Source organism: Notothenia coriiceps, unplaced genomic scaffold (genome assembly GCF_000735185.1).
Source record: "Notothenia coriiceps isolate Sejong01 unplaced genomic scaffold, NC01 NC01_scaffold00000339, whole genome shotgun sequence".
Lineage (NCBI taxonomy): Eukaryota > Metazoa > Chordata > Actinopteri > Perciformes > Nototheniidae > Notothenia > Notothenia coriiceps.
In genome coordinates, this window is record NW_011333040.1 from 12686456 (window position 1) to 12703873 (window position 17418).

Here is a 17418-nt window from a genome sequence, read left to right on the forward strand (position 1 = left end):
CTCAAAAGGGACTTCAATCGCCGATTCGCTTTAGAACGAAGCATTCATATGGGGGGACCGTCCAGTATGACGTCATTTGAATTACGGGTTTCGTAACGGAAAGACACCAATCATAATGAGGCAGTGTAGGAAATTCTATTTAACTGACGGGGACTCATATACCAGGACAGGTGCTATTTACTAAAACAGTACCTGCTAATGTAAAAAGACTTTCAAATAACGCTATTTGCTATTCAAACAGCCCGTCCTACGAAGCTGGTTCTCTTTTTAGCAAGCTACATCTCCATGGTAACTTATGCTGTGCGGCTAACCTGCCCCGGAGCAGGTTAGGTTGCAGGCTAAGAGCTCAACTCAGTGAAAGCACTGCCTGCTGACCAATCAGAGCTCAGTGTGCAGAGTTGAAAGCGATCAAGTCATATTACAGGAGAAAGGAAATACAGAAAACCTGCCGTTGCAGGAAAGACGGCAGGCAAAAATCACAGACTGTGTGAACGTGAACATTAATAGAATATCACCTCCCATCTTCAGAGCAATCTGACTATTATAACATTAGCGTTAAGATAGCTTACTTAAATATCTGCCACAACATAAGTAACCGGATCAAAGTACATTAAGTACAGTCCGCGGCATATCACATCATAATGTATCATATATTTCCTTATCTGAGTCAGCTGAGCCGTATCTGGCCGTGCAACACTCACAGTGTCACATACTGTATGCATAAGTATTATTTTAAGCAACACATTAAGTTGACGAAACACTCGAGACAAATCCACTCGTGTCAGTGTCTTAGACGGGGCAGTGATATCATAAACCTGTTAATGTACACATTCAAACACTTTTTCTTTTACCAGCTGTATTCACCTTGCAGGTGCAACTATGTGGCTTTGATCCTGGATAAAGTGTTTAAGTCATGGATATTTAAAGTTTAACTTCTTCATATTTGTCTAATTATAGTTGACTTTTCATTCAGGAAGTATGACGCTGCGCTGTCAGTACGCTTCTCCATGTTTGTGATTGGTGGAATGCTCCAAATACCACCCCTTTCATGTGAACGCGCACCTAACTAGATAGGACACGGCTGGCTTGAGCGATCAAGTTGATAGCCAGCATCGTAGGACAGTTTAGCGAGAGCGCGTATGTTTTGGATTAGGCCAACCGGCTAACTCAAACATATCCAGGTTAGGTTAAACCAGCTTCGTAGTACAGGCCTCTGATCTAGTTTCCCTAACATTTAAGTCTTCTGCTGACGCATCACGATCCATGTGAAGCAATCACGGCACAAATAATGCCCATTTCATTCATTATATCTAGAATAAGCCAAATAATTTCTTTGCGTTGATAAGTATTATCAAAAGGACTGCCCAAAATAAAGTGTGAAAAGAAAATGCTCCTGTGTTTCACCTGATGAGGAACATTGTACAGTTGCTGTGGAGGGGGTTGCTGCTGTTGTTGATGTTGCTGCTGATGTTGATGTTGTTGTTGTTGATGATGTTGTTGTTGATGTTGTTGTTGTTGTTGCTGTTGTTGCTGCTGCTGCTGCTGCTGTTGCTGCTGCTGTTGCTGCTGCTGCTGCTGCTGCTGCTGATACTGCTGGAGGGCTGAATTAAGCTGAGACTATATACATTACAGAAAACATGGGAGAGATAGAGATTGATTACAATGAAGAACGATTACATGTGACTACAGAAAGCTGCATATATTGCTGAGTGTGCTTTAGTACTGTGTGACTGACCTGCTGTAGTGCTGCTGCGGCAGCTGCTGCAGCTTGCTGCTGCAGGGCAGCAGTTTGCTGAGACAGCTGATAGTTTGCAGCAGACTGGTTGCTGAGAGAGGCTGCAGCCAAGGCTGACTGTTGAGAGTAAACAGAGGGCGATGCTCCCAATAGAGATGGCTGCTGCACACCAAGAGCTATGAAGAAGGAAAATAGGGCATTAGATTAAAAATGGGAGTGAAAACTAAAACTAAATGGGGGAAACGTTGATATGTGCTATATACGTTATTGTTACCACACATCTAATAAGAGAGGTTTTTGTTTGTTTGCTATACTCACAATGCAAGCTATTCAGGTCAAGAGGCTGTCCGGAGTGACCCGGCTGGGACACCGCTGTGGTAGCAAACTGCGTGGCCCACGGCGGATTCTTCTGTCCCCCGAATTGGGCCATGACTCATTCAGGTTAAGGGTATTCTCTGCTCACCAAGCCGTTGCTTTTCAATAAAAACAAAGCCGAGAAAAAAATAACAAATTAGCCAGGGGTAAAGGATTTGTAATAATTTAACACAAACCGTAAAGTACGTTGGGGAGATGAAGTAGGTTGAACAGGGAGACGTGTTTGCATTTGCAGGCAAGGATATGCAGCAAGCAACACGCAGGACTAAAACAAGGTCCAATGTAATATAAGCACCTTTAAAACTTGCTGTCAAAATGAGGAACAGGGCACCAGGAAATAAGCTATGTTTCTTATTATGAAGTAAACACTTTCTGGACAACCTACAGCCATTAACCTTACGCACGGTTAATTTGATATATATTGACACCAACTGCCAAACACGAAGGACTGAATTAATCAATTCGAGAGAAAGATTTAGTACGTCGAAAGAACAATGTAATTACTTCCGTACGATTTCAATAACAAAATTGGTTACCCGTGATTTCTGCAGAGCTCCGTAGCTTAATAACTGCTGACACAGCGACTTCTGGCTAACGTTAGCAACTGCAACTGACAGAATGATAGCTAGCTACCATTTTAGCCAATGCTGTTATTGTTGTGCTTAACACCAGCTAGTCAAAAACATATTTTGACCAGGTCATTGTGGCTTGATTAACATAATAAAAACATGCCTTTGTAAGCTAATACAACATTAAAACGCATTATGGTATTGTAAAAAAAAGATAAAACGCTAAGAGCTATGCGTTGCTAGCTAACGTTGTGATGCCGTTAGCTTTGTTGCCAGATTAGCCTCGTGCTGGATTGGATAACGAATGCGAGGCCGCAGATGGCACTGTAACGACCAATGTTTAAAATTATAATGTAAAACATTCATTCATAGCACCAATTCCCTTGTACGCAATTATTAATCGCACATTAAGTGTTCCGTATAATTTAAAGTAGTAAAGGTCTTGCGTAAAACATAGTCAGCAGTGCTTACCAATGTCCCCTGCGCCGGCCGATGTAGACATGAACTGAGCATGCGCGAAGAAGAACCGACTCAGCTCAACTGCCAACCTTTTTCCTTGACGACCTCACTATTATTATTATTATATTAATCTCTATGCAAAACATAAAAATACAGAAAGAACTGAAGAATTGTAAAGTTTACCCGAATACTAAACGCAACAACGACAGGAAGTTTGTGTAAAACAAACAATTTGGATGATTTTTAAACAGATTATTTGTTGTCAATAAATGCATCAGAGATCAGTTTATCTGTTGTATTTATGAATTTGTTATGTCCTTGGCTTTTTGGTCATATTTTGTTTAATAATTCGGTGTTTTCCCCTCCCTATGGCTTGGCAATTATTCTATTACCTCTGTTTGGACTTTTCTAATGCAGGGCAAGCCTTTTAGCAGATTGTGTTCAGTTGTTCTCATGCCCACAATTGTATTTAGTTTTCTTCAAATAAATGAATTTCATTGTAAAATATAAGCCAATAAAAAAAGTTGTATTACACACCTTAAAACCAAGGTTTCATGATGACCATATTAAGCTTTTGCAAACCCACAGGTTGGGAACCAGTGCTCTGCACAGCTGAGATTCAATAAAGTAGTAAATACTTTTTTATTTGTCAATAGCTATCAATTTAATATGAAATATTATTCTGTTATTTAATAATTGCTAAGTGTAAAGACTGTGACAATTCAGTAGCCTTTGCTTTAGTTATTTCTAGTGTTTTCTCTATGTGGGACGAATTGACACTGGGAGAAAATAACAGCAGCACGACAAAGGGAGTCAACAACAACTATTTGCTTTCAATATGTGAACTTTGTTTGATACAGTGATACATTGGAATAATGAAGTCCAAAGCACATAAATAGCACAACGGTCTTAAAGGGAGTTACACAGCACACTAACTTATAGTTCAGTAATTTTTGTGTTGTTATATTGCAAAAACAAAGGAAATATGTATCCAACCTTCATTCTGCATGAGCATAACCGTTTCACCTTTCACAATACGTCCATTCTATGAAAATATTCTTTCAAAATATAAAATATTTATAAGAAATAAATACATCACAACATTTAAAGCAATCACAGTAGAACATTTTGACCTGCTCAAAGTACTTTCTGTATACAGGTATTTTCCTGTAATTGCTATCTTGATAACAGGGGCATACAGTATGTACACATATGAACATGAACTCTAGTAGCATATAGCATACACACAAAATAGCAGGGGGATAATTTTCTCTTTCCATTCACATTATAGAATGGCCCTACTGGGAATTATGCTATGTATTTACACAGTGGAATATACTCTTCCTACAACGAGATGCATAAGGGAGTCGGTCCAAGACGTTTTTATTCTTGTAATTTGCGTTCCAGCTCTGAGAAAACCTTTGCATTGATTTCATCAACTTCATCTTCCACCTGGTCAAAAAAGATAATTGACAAAATGTTAAATGTGATGGTAAATGATGTACAGTCATATTATGACAAACACTCAACTTAGAAAAGTAGTAGGTAACAAGGAAAAACGCACCCACAGACTGAAAGGTCTGTGGTCATTGCTCGGTCTTAAGAGCCCACAAATGAAATTGAATTGAGATCACAGCACAATTTCCTTAACAATAATCCTCACAGAAACGTATGAAACCAATTCATAATGAAACATAATTGAGGCTTAGTCTCAAACAAAAACCTGCACAAAGGTCTGCTAATCCATATAAATAATCACCTGCTCCACATTTTCTACTTCCGGGATATAAAACTGCATCATGTTCTGAATGCCGTTCTTCAGGGTAACGGTAGAACTGGGACACCCTGTGCAGGAACCAACCAGCTTCAGCTTGACCGTGCCGTCCTCAAACCCCTTAAAGATGACATCACCTCCATCCTCCTGCACTGTAGGTCTTGTGAGCAATACACACCATATCAATTAGTTCAGAACATAGGAAACACATAGGACAGAGAGATTAAGACTGCTATCTCAGCATCATTGTTATGAGTGTTGAGTACAAAAATATCCGAGAGGAAATATTGGATAAGTCTGTCCAGTGCATGACAGATGACATGTAGTTCCACTGCTGTTGTAAAGTCGATTAGCAGTGCCGGACACTCTCAGTTTTGCTAATTATAACCTCAATGGATCTCAAAGTTATAGGTTTTGTACCTTATTCTGGTGTCAAGAAGCTCCTTTATCATGGATACGATTTCATCATCATCTTCAGAAATACCTACAATGAAAACAATGAACAGTTTGAAGATATTTACACAAGCGGACAAATAACTCTAAGATCACTAATACTATAAACTCACTGCTTTCATGGTGCACTGCTCCTACTGTTATTGGATCACCACTCTCAAAGAAGTTAGCAATGGCCTCCGAAGCATGACGCTTAATGTCTGTCCATGCCACATCCTCATCTGTCTGATAAGAAAACAAAGATCTCACGTGTTGTATCACCACACAGATTTCATGGTAATGCATGACGTGTACATTTGATACTTACTTTAGTGACTGTGATGAAGTCAGGGCCAAAGAACACACTTTTTACTCCTTCAATTTCAAACAGTTCCCTGAAAGAAACATCTAATCATGTTATTGTTCCAACAAAAGAAAACATACAAATGACAGCATGGAGTCTATCTTCATGTTGGTTTATTTAGTGATAACAACTTCCGCTCGGATTGGCTTTTATCAAGTGTGTCATTGATGATTGCACTGCTTTTTAAGTTGTTGTCAAATACTTTATGTATCAGCAAACAAAACATCTTATCTACACAAGCTATTCCCATGCTGTCAACTGACAGATGTATTCTGCACTTGGTGCATTCGTCACATCTGCTGTATGTATTATTCTACTGTGTCACTTCGAACAAATTACAACAAAATCATGTATTGCTAAATGAAGACAATATTCAGTGTCAAACAATTGTTTATAAGAGGAAACCCGCACTAATACAAATAATGCATATCTTTAACTTGTGAAGATCAATACCTATTAAATCAATACAAGTTATCTTTTTTTCAAACAGAAATCGTGAGTAGACATACATCCATCAGTGTTATATGAGTGTGCAGAATCTGATGATTTCAAAAACATGACACTTCTTCTATGAATTGTGATTTCCTTAAATAATTCTATATTGTAAAACCAAAAACAACACATACATGACAAAGTTCAACAATCATGACACTCAACCTGGCTAATGATGAACATTCAGCTGTGCTCGGAGTCGGAAAGTCAAGCGTCCCACTTCCTAGGACAGGTTTTCCAGGGAGAAACTTCAAACTTCTGGGGTTTGGAGTGTCTTGAGTCTGGATGGACAGGTGTCTTGCTGAAAGATATTATAAACATATTTTTCAGTATTCATTTGGTCATGTTTAAGAAACAACCTGCAGAGAATAAGTTAATGTTTCAAGGTGTCCAAACATTGGTTTCTCACTTGAGAAGTGTGTGCTTCCTGTCCAGAGCTGAGGCTGAACTTTTCCGAAGATCTGGGTCGAGCTCAAAGAGAGGTACGAGCTTTGGGTCTTCACTGGAAACCTTGAAACGTAAAAACATTTGACATAACTGTCAGTCTACACAAGTCTTAAACGAATTCACTTCTTGAGAACCAGTACACAATTAGCGGGCTTTGATGGATGAAAGCAACATCCGTTTCCTTAGCTGTTTTATTTCACAGTTTGAAAGGGAGACGCTTTGTCATTGTACTGATTTAAAGTTTACAGCCCTAGCAAGCTATCGTTAGCAGCTAACTTACAACCTTGGGATGTGGAAAAACGTAAAATCAAAGAAGAAACGAAGTAGAAATGACTAAATCTGCCGATTTGATATCTCCACCTGTAAATATATGGATAAGAGTTACAAACCTATCTAGTGTCGCAGTTAGCTAGTTAGCTAATAATCTAGCTAATGTCAACCACACGTCTGAATGTCACGTCCATGCTTCATGAAAGTGTTGCTACTTTCCATATCAGTGAAACAAAATGTGTCGAAAATAAAATGTCAGATGTGTAGAGGTTCAAACCTAAAATGAGCCGTATTGCTTGCCCGTAACAACCGTAGAAGACCCCGTCTCATGTGCACCGCCATTTTGTTTGTTTTGAAAATGAGGACCCCATGTGGTGACAGCACAAAATCCAGATCCTAATATCTGAATCTTCATTTCCCTAGTGAATATATAAATAAACTTGCCTTTCCTGCCTAGTGTAACAATTAAGGTATTAAGAGCACAAACCAGACAATTTAACATAACAACAAAGGGATAAAATACTATTATATATTTATAATTATAATTTTTCGTAAAAAAATAAGGTCACATCTGCTGCATAATAAATCTATTAGTGTAATATTTATATACTAATAATTAATATATATATGAATAATTAGTCCTATATTTAAACTTGTACTGCATTGTTTTAAGTTAATGAATTCTGAGATTCCTAATTGTGATTTTCTCTTTAAACCCTAGTGTATGAGCATTGTTGACCCTGAGAACAGCCTTTTAATTTTTTAATTTTTGTACAAATGATAGTGATAGTTAGCCTATATAAAGTACATGCAGGCTACTTACATTCCACAACACCTACAACAGGTAAAACAAAGCCTGTCACTTGATCATTTAAAGCATTCCTAAGATAACAGTCAGAGTTCTGAGATTAGTTTGTTCTATCACTCTCATATTGTGTGTCTTTATGCACACATACTATCACATCAATAGAAGAGTGCATATATAAAACCCAGTCCTCTATAACAAACTGTTGAGTGACTTCAGATAGAGCAGAATTAAACAAACAACAAGATTGCCAGAAGAAGAAGGCCAGCCCCATGTTTCCCAACGTTTGCTCTGACAGGGAAAGGTGGTGCTCAAAAGGAGTGGCAGAGAAAGAATGACTCTCCCATAAAAGCAGGGCTTTGTGGATGGTGGAAGACTGTCGCAAGGCAATTGTGTGCTTGAAAAACGTGAACTACATTGACACCATAGGATTAGGACTTTCTTTGTTCCAGTACTAATCTTGATTTGTAGGTATGAGGCTGTCTTCATGAGGAACTCCTGAAGAGGTCTATCGTTGAGTGCGTTTAAGACAACTGGACTTGAGGAATCCCTTTTTGAATCAGTGTATTTCCTTCTTCACCACCAAGACATGGTTTTCTGGATTATCTTCCCCATATCCCTCTCCCTGGTGTCCTTCATTGGAACATGGACTGTGTAAGTTAACCAAAGATCAACACTTCCTTAATTGTCTTTACGCTCTGGTGAATTGTTTTTCAAGTATTTCTTATTCTGTTATACCTTTTATGCTTCTGTTCATTGTATAATTTACATATGACAGCCTTAAGCTGATCACGAAACAAGAACCACAATGTGTTAGGAAGGTTCCTTGATAATGTTTTTCATGTTTGGCACTATTGAAAATGACACTTTATAATAATCAAAGTTTGTATTCCATCTGCATATTCCTGTTTTAGGACATTAAGTTCCAGTAATACTTATTACAGAACAGGAAGTTGTGAGATGGCATAAAGTCATGTCTGGCAGATATATGTTTCACATGCTTTGAATATAATTTCAATTTTTAAAGTGTATATGTAAGAGATAAGTCAGAGCAGCATGAGAAAGCTCGAGAGCTAATACTATTGAACATATTATGAAACAGAAGTCATAAAACAAGTCCTACGGCTTGTTTGTTGATAGGTGTGCACACCAGAATTTCAAGAAATATACTTATTCATTCTGCCTTGTCATTTAGTGATATTGGGTATAGTTTCTTGCCATGTTACAGTAGTCCATTCTTGAGAGTGGAGTCAGAACTTGTTTTAGTTTAATGCAAGATACATTTATGGTGATTTCTCGATGAAAAACCACAAGATAGGGTTGAATGAACACCAAATATGTTGGTGGTGATCAAAAGGTGAGCCGTACAACAAAATCATTGGAGCTTAGAGGCAGTAATCCTTTTTTTTAAAAACTATTGTCGTTTATTGCATGTTGGTAGGTTTTAAAAAGTTCGAAAATATATATTACCTTCCCAGAAATCCTCATGAGCAGATTCAGGAAAGTGTTGCTAACAGTGTAAAGGAATGACTAAAGTCCTACTTTTATTCAAAAACATTGGAAGATAATGCTTTTTTTATTTGGTATTACACAGTAATGCAAAATCTACCATACAGTAGTTTGAATGTTCCTTTATATTAAATCAGAGTGTAATTGAGCCCACATTTCAAGTCATATATATTTACCATACTGATATGTTTTTGCTTTTGTTTTATCTTTCCAGATATGGCCTAGCGTTAGCTAACACACATGTGTGCTCTCTCAGTGACTGGTGAGTTGTGTCTCAGTATTGTAAAAAGTTGACCATCAGCATTTGAATGTGGCAGATTCCTCAGAAGCTAATTCATTTGTTTTCAGGGGGAGTGACAACTATTGCAAAGCAAATCATACCACTGGATGTTGCTTGGTTCCTACTATAAGGTGAGAATAGAATAATTAATGTGCAGAATAAATGTAATTTTTTTGCGTGCAACAGATTTTGGTTTGCATATGCACAATCTGCTATTAAAATGGATATGTTAAAGCACATTGAGCCCACATAAACATTTACAAAGCACTGTTTTACCTTTTACAAATCTAATTTTAGCACATTCCTTTTCTCATGCCGTTATCATTTTTATCATATTCGGTATAGCTTAGTTTTGCATTTTCAAACCTTCGTAATATTTGAAGCTTTTTCTTGCATTTTTATATATTAAAGAAAATCCTAATCGTGTTGGGAAAAATAAAATGTTTTGAATGGACTGGTGAAACAATTAACATTACATTATTACATATAACAACGTTATTTTGGTATTCTAGCTCAAGTGGAACTAAATCACCAGAAAACTCACTCTTCACAGCCACGATCAACGCAGGATCCTTTCTGTGTGAGTTTACCTGCCTACACATTATTTATGCTATTCCTGATATGTGTTCTAACATCTGTGATCTCTCTTCTTTAGTCCTGCTCTTCTGTATATTCCACCATGCTCATATTATGGAGAGACACAGATGTCATTCCATGCTGAGCAAGTTTGCGCTGGTCTTTGGTGTGGTGGCAGCCTTGGGGGCATTCGCAGCTGGAAACTGTAATGTAAGTACTTCACTTCCTGTTAAATGTTTGAAGATGTTTAAATAGCAGCTTTAAATTGCTATCATACTGTACGTTTCTGTGAGACAAATTTTACGACATCATATAATGCTGACAATAAAGCTTCCATTTGCACCTGTGTTGAAACAGCAAACAAAGGTGGGTAACTATTTGTTCAATGTCAGCTGTAGTGATTAAGTGCACAAGCCCCGTTTACAACAAGCTGGTACACCGCAACAGTTTAAAACCTAAGATGGGTCTGTTTGAAGTAAACTGTATCATTTTTATGTGACAAATGATAATAATAGGTGTTTGAAAGACATAAGCACTGCATCATTTAACAATCTGATATTACCACACCATACAACCCGTGTGTGAAACAGGAGTGAACCAGTTGCTAATAAAAATTGCCAATTGTCAGGTGGTTATTTAGTTGCATGCTAACTGCATGGGGTTATTTCCTTCAGTGAGTAGTTCATTAGTACAGATTTTATGTACGCACATCCATGCATGTATCAATGTTTACATTCATCTCTGCCCTGATTTAATCTATCTCATCTCTTTATTCTATGCATCTGTTGACTCTGGAAACTCCTCTCTGTGCTCCACAGCCGGGTGACCTGGCACTGCCTCACTACTTCGGAGCTGCCATCAGTTTCATGTGTATCTGCTTCTACACTGTGTTGCTCACCTCACTGACCGGCAAGTGTGTGCTGACAGGATATGAGAGGGCTCTCTATCCGCTCCGCATCGTCTCCACTGTGGTTCAAACCATCGTTACCATTTGCTGTATCCTTTCATAAATGTTGGAGCTATGTTAACTTGTCTTTTGTGTGGTAGGTATTCTTCACAATTCTTCTATTTGAGGGCAATTGTGCACCAATAGGATGGTAGGTGTGCAGTGAGCTGGTAAAGCAGGTTGGATGAAAGTAAACATGGTAAACATTAATTTAGTGAAGCTTTAGGCATGATATTCCAGCAATTGACTCTAGCAGTGACGTATCCATTAGATAGTCCAGCTGCTCTGCAGTACAGTACTCCCCTGTGCCATATCTGGATCCGGTCTGCTGCTGAAGTATTTATAAAGTGGGACAGGTTACAACCATCTCTGACTACAACTAGAGCAGTTAAATGTTGATTTTAAAGCTTACAATAGCTGGTTACACCTCTATGTTTGGGGATTAGACCTCCAAGCCTCCAGTTTATGGGCTCAGATGAAAGTTTAATATAAACGCTTTGAGCACCAGGAAAAGCGCTTTATAAATGTAATGTATTATTATTATTATTATATACACACTAGCCTACAGGGTGAAAACAGCTGGCTTCTTGTATTTCTTGCATTGATAGATCTTTATTTTCTCTCTTACTGTCATGGAGTGTTTAGGGATTTTGCCAATGCTCATGAACTGATCTCAGGAGCTCTTTACAATGACAGGTTTTTAAGGGACTGACTGTGCTGCATCCTTAACTTGAAACCCTTCAGATACTGTTTTGTTTGCCCAGGACCAGTACTTTTACGTTCACTTGTCGGCTATATTTGAGTGGATGCTCAGCGTCAACCTGGAGCTGTTTGAGCTCAGCTTTGCTGTGGAGTTTTGTTTCTTCTCATCCTGCATGATCTCAAATCTGCTGACCAAACGAGAGGAGGAAAAGCCTTTGATTATATCGATGTCTTGATATGAGGCCCCCACGGTCCAGGTGCAGCACATAAGCAGGGAGGATGGACTGGGTAACACATCTGTGAGGACATCTGTGCCTGGACCTTGGCTTGGAGAACAGTGATGTACTTCTTCACTGCTCGGGTGGATTAATAGTTATTTATGAATTAGGAGCACTTTTGTTTTCGACCTTTGGATACGGTAGCCTAAACTTTTTTAAAACCAGGCATATCTGATTCTTATTCCTTATTTATTGAAACAAAGTTGAATAGCAAATGAACAAAACATGATACATTCCTTTCATCATGTCATGTTGATGCTCTGCCAACAGAACAATTAACTTTGATGTGTTCAACTTTAAGAATCCTTCTGCGTTTATCAGTTGTATTGTGCAATGACTTGTTATACTATTTTAACATAATCAACAATGAACAATCATCGTTAGTTACACTAATAAGGATCAGATTTACTGAAAATGTCGCTGATGTCAGCTTCCAATTATATTCCTTAGCACTTGTATATAGCTTAGACACTTTATTAAATCATGACCACTGTATACTCATAAGTCCTGTTATTCTGCTGATTGTACCTTGAAGCGTGGTACTAGAGTGGAGTGAGATGAAAAACAACCCGTTCAGGTATTTTCACTCCCTGTGGCGTCACTAAATCCTGTTTGACTGCATGACTAAGGGACAGCCGAATAATAGATCTGTCCGTGGGTTCTGAAAACAATGATGTTGAAATCCTCACCAGGTTACTGTTCCAGAAGAATGTAGTTTTAGGCGTGGTGGGCTGAATCTTTTTTATGTGTAAACTAGAGTAAGGAATCCTCAATGTAATGTACCTTTAAAGATATATTTATAGGTTACTGACAAGTATTTTCTCCCGTTTCTGTAGTGATGGGCGACTACTTTAATGCAATATTTGTGCCAGTTATAACAGGCTGCTAGACATACAGTAACTCACAAGTGTACGTCTTCTTTAATGTCCACTAAACAAGACAACATGCTTTCGGGTTTTAATGCAAAGCACTTAACCTTTACTTGAAAGAAGGTAATATACATCCTGGAATTACAGATAATAAAGATACATTATGAGCAAAATCATTTCACAATGAATATCATCTTTTCTTTGCATCAACCAAGAGAGGCGTGCAACATTATCTACAGTTTTTGTTAGGAAGAAAACAGTGAAAAGCACACCTAATTCTGTCAGCATCTTTATGGTACACTGTAAAAAAATCTCATCTATATGCAGTAGTACACATTATTGACCGTAGTAACAAAAAAGAGAAAAAAACACAATTTGAAAAAACACAAGTTTCATGGTCGTCTTTCAACTAAGTATTTCAATGTATACATTATAAATAAATGTAAGGGGAAGAAAAAAAAAGGTCAAAAAATACTACAAGCTATATTTTCACAATTCCAGCATGGCTGAAACAATAAGCGACCTTAAATGTAACCCCTATAATTTGGAGTGAGGCCACAGTTTTTACAAATCTTTAAGATACTGTAGATTTCTCTAACTGGGGCGCCTAAAAGCCCAACTCATGGTTAACACTTCTGGAAAAGTCAAGTTAAAACTGCCCTTAAAATTTGTTCTGTGAAAGATAAGTTGCCTACAATAAGTTTACCTGCAAGGTGAGAAAAAGCATTTGTAAGGAGGGTTAGAACCCAGAATAAGAAAAACACAAGGCTGTATAGTTACGTTTTTTTGCAACTCAAAGCCATTCGGGTACTGAAAGTAACCTTCATCTCAGCTAAGCTAAGGGAGGTCATCGGTATTAATCACAGAACTTTTCAACTCTAAAAAGGAAATAATGCGTATTCTCTAGCTTACGTGACATTTTGAGCCAAATGCTGTGCCTTTCTGGCCTCCTCCCAAATCATCATCATCACCCCGCTGCTGGGGGAAGCTCCAACTGTATACACTATGAACAAATCTCTTTTCAATAAAAAGGAAAAGACACTACAGTAGATGACAATTCATAAGTATTATTGTGATTATGCGGTTTGGTAATTGTTTAAATCTACAGCGAGTTGAAACCGGGGTGGAGGAGTTTTTCAAACGGAGAAGATGTTCTTGGTGGTGGATCCGCTCTTGCTGGATGTGTCGTCATGTGATTGGTAGCCGATGATGGCTTTGGTGGGGATGCTCAGACGCTCTTTATAATTTTGCCTGTGGAAAAGCAAGAAGCGTTATGAAGATGGACGCCAACTTAGTGTCTCCATCTAGTGGTAAACTAGACCACTATTACTTGAATTAGTGTCATTCTAAGGTCTACTAAGTGACTTTTTAACGTACCCTATCGTCATGATGGCGTCCCTGTTTTGGCAGTTGCTCGTCCAGATTGATATTTTGTCACCTTTGGGTCTGACGTTGACCACAGCTCCGTTCACATCTTCACTTGCCGCATCAAAGGACTCACCGACTAAACACAAGAGCTGCAAAATACACAAAATGGGACACATATGAATCATACTGTGGTTTTTTTGTCTTGAATGTGAAATGTTGAGATATAGGTTTATCTATGAGCTGCTCCATGAAAAACGCCCGCTTACCGTCTCCATCCAGTAGCGGTCAAGATCGTTGTGTCTCTGTTGCTTGTTGAGGGTCATCAGCCATCGACCCCCGAGCTTGTTCCTATCGTCTTCCCACATCGGCTTGATCCCATCCTGACACACAGAGTGAAAGGACACATTTTAAAACTTCATTCATGGTTGGTTAAAATTGAAGCATTGGAATACATTTGGAGAAAATTGAAATAGCTCCGACTCACAATGCTACCACTTAAACTGCACAGCTCTCCCACTGAGATACGGCACAGAGTAATAAGTCATATTCTTATTGTAATGTTTGTGTATTACATAGTTGTAAACGTTTCGTTTTAAATCTAATCATTTTTATAAACCTCTTGTGTTCATGTATGCACCAATTAACAACAAAGTGAATTCCTTGTATGTGTAAAGCTACTTGGCAAGAAACCTGATTCTCAATTGATTGACTTGGCTTGCTTAATACATTCTATTGTTGAAACGGAAAACAAATGTAGGCTTACCTTAAATAAACAATAATCACAGCCAAAGCCAAGTTTGCTAGGTTGCTGTATGTGGTTGTATAATCTGTAAGAAAAACAAAAAAGGGTTGGAAGTGTTCCAGATGGTTGACTCCAGTAACAGTACGAACTTCATCTGCATTGGTTGACAAACGGCAAGTCAAGAGTTAATTAAACATTGATAAAGGGCTATTAGAGATGCTCCGATCGATGGGCCGATATTCACTCTCTGCGCTCTCTATAAAGGCCGATCGCGAGAGCCGATCACATGACGTAAAATACATGAGACTTTCCTCTGTGCGCGGCAAAACAAGCTCGCCAGTCTGGCAGTATTTTAAGGTGTCCGAATATGACATTAAAATAGCGGTATGCAACGTGTGTGAAGCAGAAATCCTGCAGCTCCACCTGCTCTGACGGACCGGTGAGCGGTGCAAAACACACACTAACGGTACGTCCAAACAGCAGCTTTGAAAAAATCTTGAAAATCTTGGAGCTCTGTCTGAGAGCTTGGGGATTTTTTGCGAGCAACGCGACCAACAACCAATCACATGAATCTCCCGCCCCCGGCATAGAAAGCAAAAAACCCTGGGGATTTTTCAATTATATATATAAACTCCCCAAACAGGCGAAAACCTACCAGTTTCACCCAATGTCTCTGCGTCCTCCCTCCATGCCTGGTTCCTCCGGTTTGTATTCCGGTAAATAGTTCTGGTCGTAAAGAATCGGGTGATTTGCTACCGTAATTTCTCGTTTGGAATATGAGGAAATGAACTGCGGTCTGGCTCTCCCAGCTTGCACGCGGTTTGATTGGCTAGCGCTTGAACTGTCAGATTTGCATAAACGGGATTTCATTGCCTGACGCTTCCAGCTCAGCTTCAAAAGTTGAACATTGCTCAACTTTTGAATCCTGAAAATCCTGGAAATCTTCGCTTTCCCACAATGCAGTTCGGCGAAAAGCGAGGCAAAGTGACGTCACCCCCATTCAAAGTCAACGGGCAGAGAAGCGTTGGAAGATTTTTTTAAAGCTGCTGTGTGGACGTACCGTAAGAGTTAGACTTAACACACTTAGCTATTTTATATACCTCTGGAACAAGCTAAAACTAGTTATAAATATGTTTATTCTTCACTGTCGGGTCACTCATTACTGGATCAGTGAGCTGCATGAGATACTGACAGGCTGTCAGGGGAGGGAGAGAGGAAAAGAGAGAGGCTCCCGTTATTTCTCCCGTGTTATTATCCAAAGTGAATGTAAACCTAAATAATGTACTTCATTTGAATGTAATAATTATGTTGGTTTGTTGTTTGTGGAAGCGCCAGTGAATGAGCCCCATTAATAATGGGGCTCATTCACTGGCGCTTCCACAAACAACAAACCAACATAATTATTACATTCAAATGAAGTACATTATTTAGGTTTACATTCACTTTGGATANTGTGTGTGTGTGTGTGTGTGTGTGTGTGTGTGTGTGTGTGTGTGTGTGTGTGTGTGTGTTTGAGAGAGAAAGTAACTGGCCTGCAGGAGGAAGTGGCGGTGGCTGGCGTTGCTCACGCACAGGTTGTCCTGGTCCAGGTGCCTGCGAAACTTGCACAGGTAATCATTCTGTCGGCTGATGTCGGTGGCCAGGATCATGGAGCCCAACTCCCTCTCCATGTTCAGACTGCTTGGAAAGAAAAGAGGATCAGTGGTGGTGGTGTTAAAGTCTTAAAGTCATGTGACCAGTCCTAGTGACGAAATTCTAAGAAATTCTCCGTCCCGTTATCTAAGAATCTTGGGTAAGATGAAAGTTATTCATAAAGCATCTCAGACCTTGACGGTACGTCCACACAGCAGCTTTAAAAAAATCTTCCAACGCTTCTCTGCCCATTGACTTTGAATGGGGGTGACGTCACTTTGCCTCGCTTTTCGCCGAACTGCATTGTGGGAAAGCGAAGATTTCCAGGATTTTTTTCAGGATTCAAAAGTTGAGCAATGTTCAACTTTTGAAGCTGAGCTGGAAGCGTCAGCCAATCAAATCCCGTTTATGCAAATCTGACAGTTCAAGCGCTAGCCAATCAAACCGCGTGCAAGCTGGGAGAGACAGACCGCAGTTCATTTCCTCATATTCCAAACGAGATATTACGGTAGCAAATCACCCGGTTCTTTACGACCAGAACTATTTACCGGGATACAAACCGGAGGAACCAGGCATGGAGGGAGGTGGCAGAGACAGTGGGTGTAACTGGTAGGTTTTCGCCTGTTTGGGGAGTTTATATATATATATATGTGTATTGCTCGCATAAAATCCCCGTTTTTTTTTTGCTTTGTATATCGGGGGCGGGTAGATTCATGTGATTGGTTGTTGGTCGCAAAAAATCCCCAAGCTCTCAGACACGCCCACCTCCAAGATTTTCAAGATTTTTTCAAAGC

The 17418-nt window shown here is 39.1% G+C and overlaps 3 protein-coding genes across 3 annotated transcripts in view; 1 reads left to right on the plus strand and 2 right to left on the minus strand.

Annotated features, from left to right (window-relative positions):
* Positions 1-4306: 4306 nt before the first annotated feature.
* LOC104946244 (NFU1 iron-sulfur cluster scaffold homolog, mitochondrial) lies at positions 4307-7299 on the minus strand. The gene is made up of 8 exons (XM_010772029.1): positions 7195-7299; positions 6610-6710; positions 6366-6501; positions 5673-5739; positions 5479-5590; positions 5333-5396; positions 4898-5072; positions 4307-4590 (listed from the first exon to the last, which is right to left on the minus strand). The coding sequence occupies exons 1-8, from the start codon at positions 7257-7259 to the stop codon at positions 4522-4524; spliced, it is 789 nt and encodes a 262-aa protein (XP_010770331.1). The 5' UTR covers positions 7260-7299; the 3' UTR covers positions 4307-4521.
* Positions 7300-8044: 745 nt separating this feature from the next.
* Positions 8045-12517, plus strand: LOC104946249 (transmembrane protein 150A). The gene is made up of 7 exons (XM_010772040.1): positions 8045-8376; positions 9446-9493; positions 9580-9642; positions 10024-10091; positions 10167-10297; positions 10906-11083; positions 11778-12517. The coding sequence occupies exons 1-7, from the start codon at positions 8312-8314 to the stop codon at positions 11969-11971; spliced, it is 747 nt and encodes a 248-aa protein (XP_010770342.1). The 5' UTR covers positions 8045-8311; the 3' UTR covers positions 11972-12517.
* Positions 12518-13158: 641 nt separating this feature from the next.
* Positions 13159-17418, minus strand: part of eif4e1c (eukaryotic translation initiation factor 4E family member 1c) — a 9318-nt gene continuing 5058 nt past the window's right edge. The window contains exons 4-7 of the mRNA XM_010772051.1: positions 15014-15077; positions 14517-14630; positions 14260-14399; positions 13159-14133 (exon numbers count right to left, since the gene is read on the minus strand). Coding sequence (XP_010770353.1) covers positions 14019-14133; positions 14260-14399; positions 14517-14630; positions 15014-15077 — 433 coding nt within the window. The 3' untranslated portion in view covers positions 13159-14018. The remainder of the gene's footprint in view (positions 14134-14259; positions 14400-14516; positions 14631-15013; positions 15078-17418) is intronic.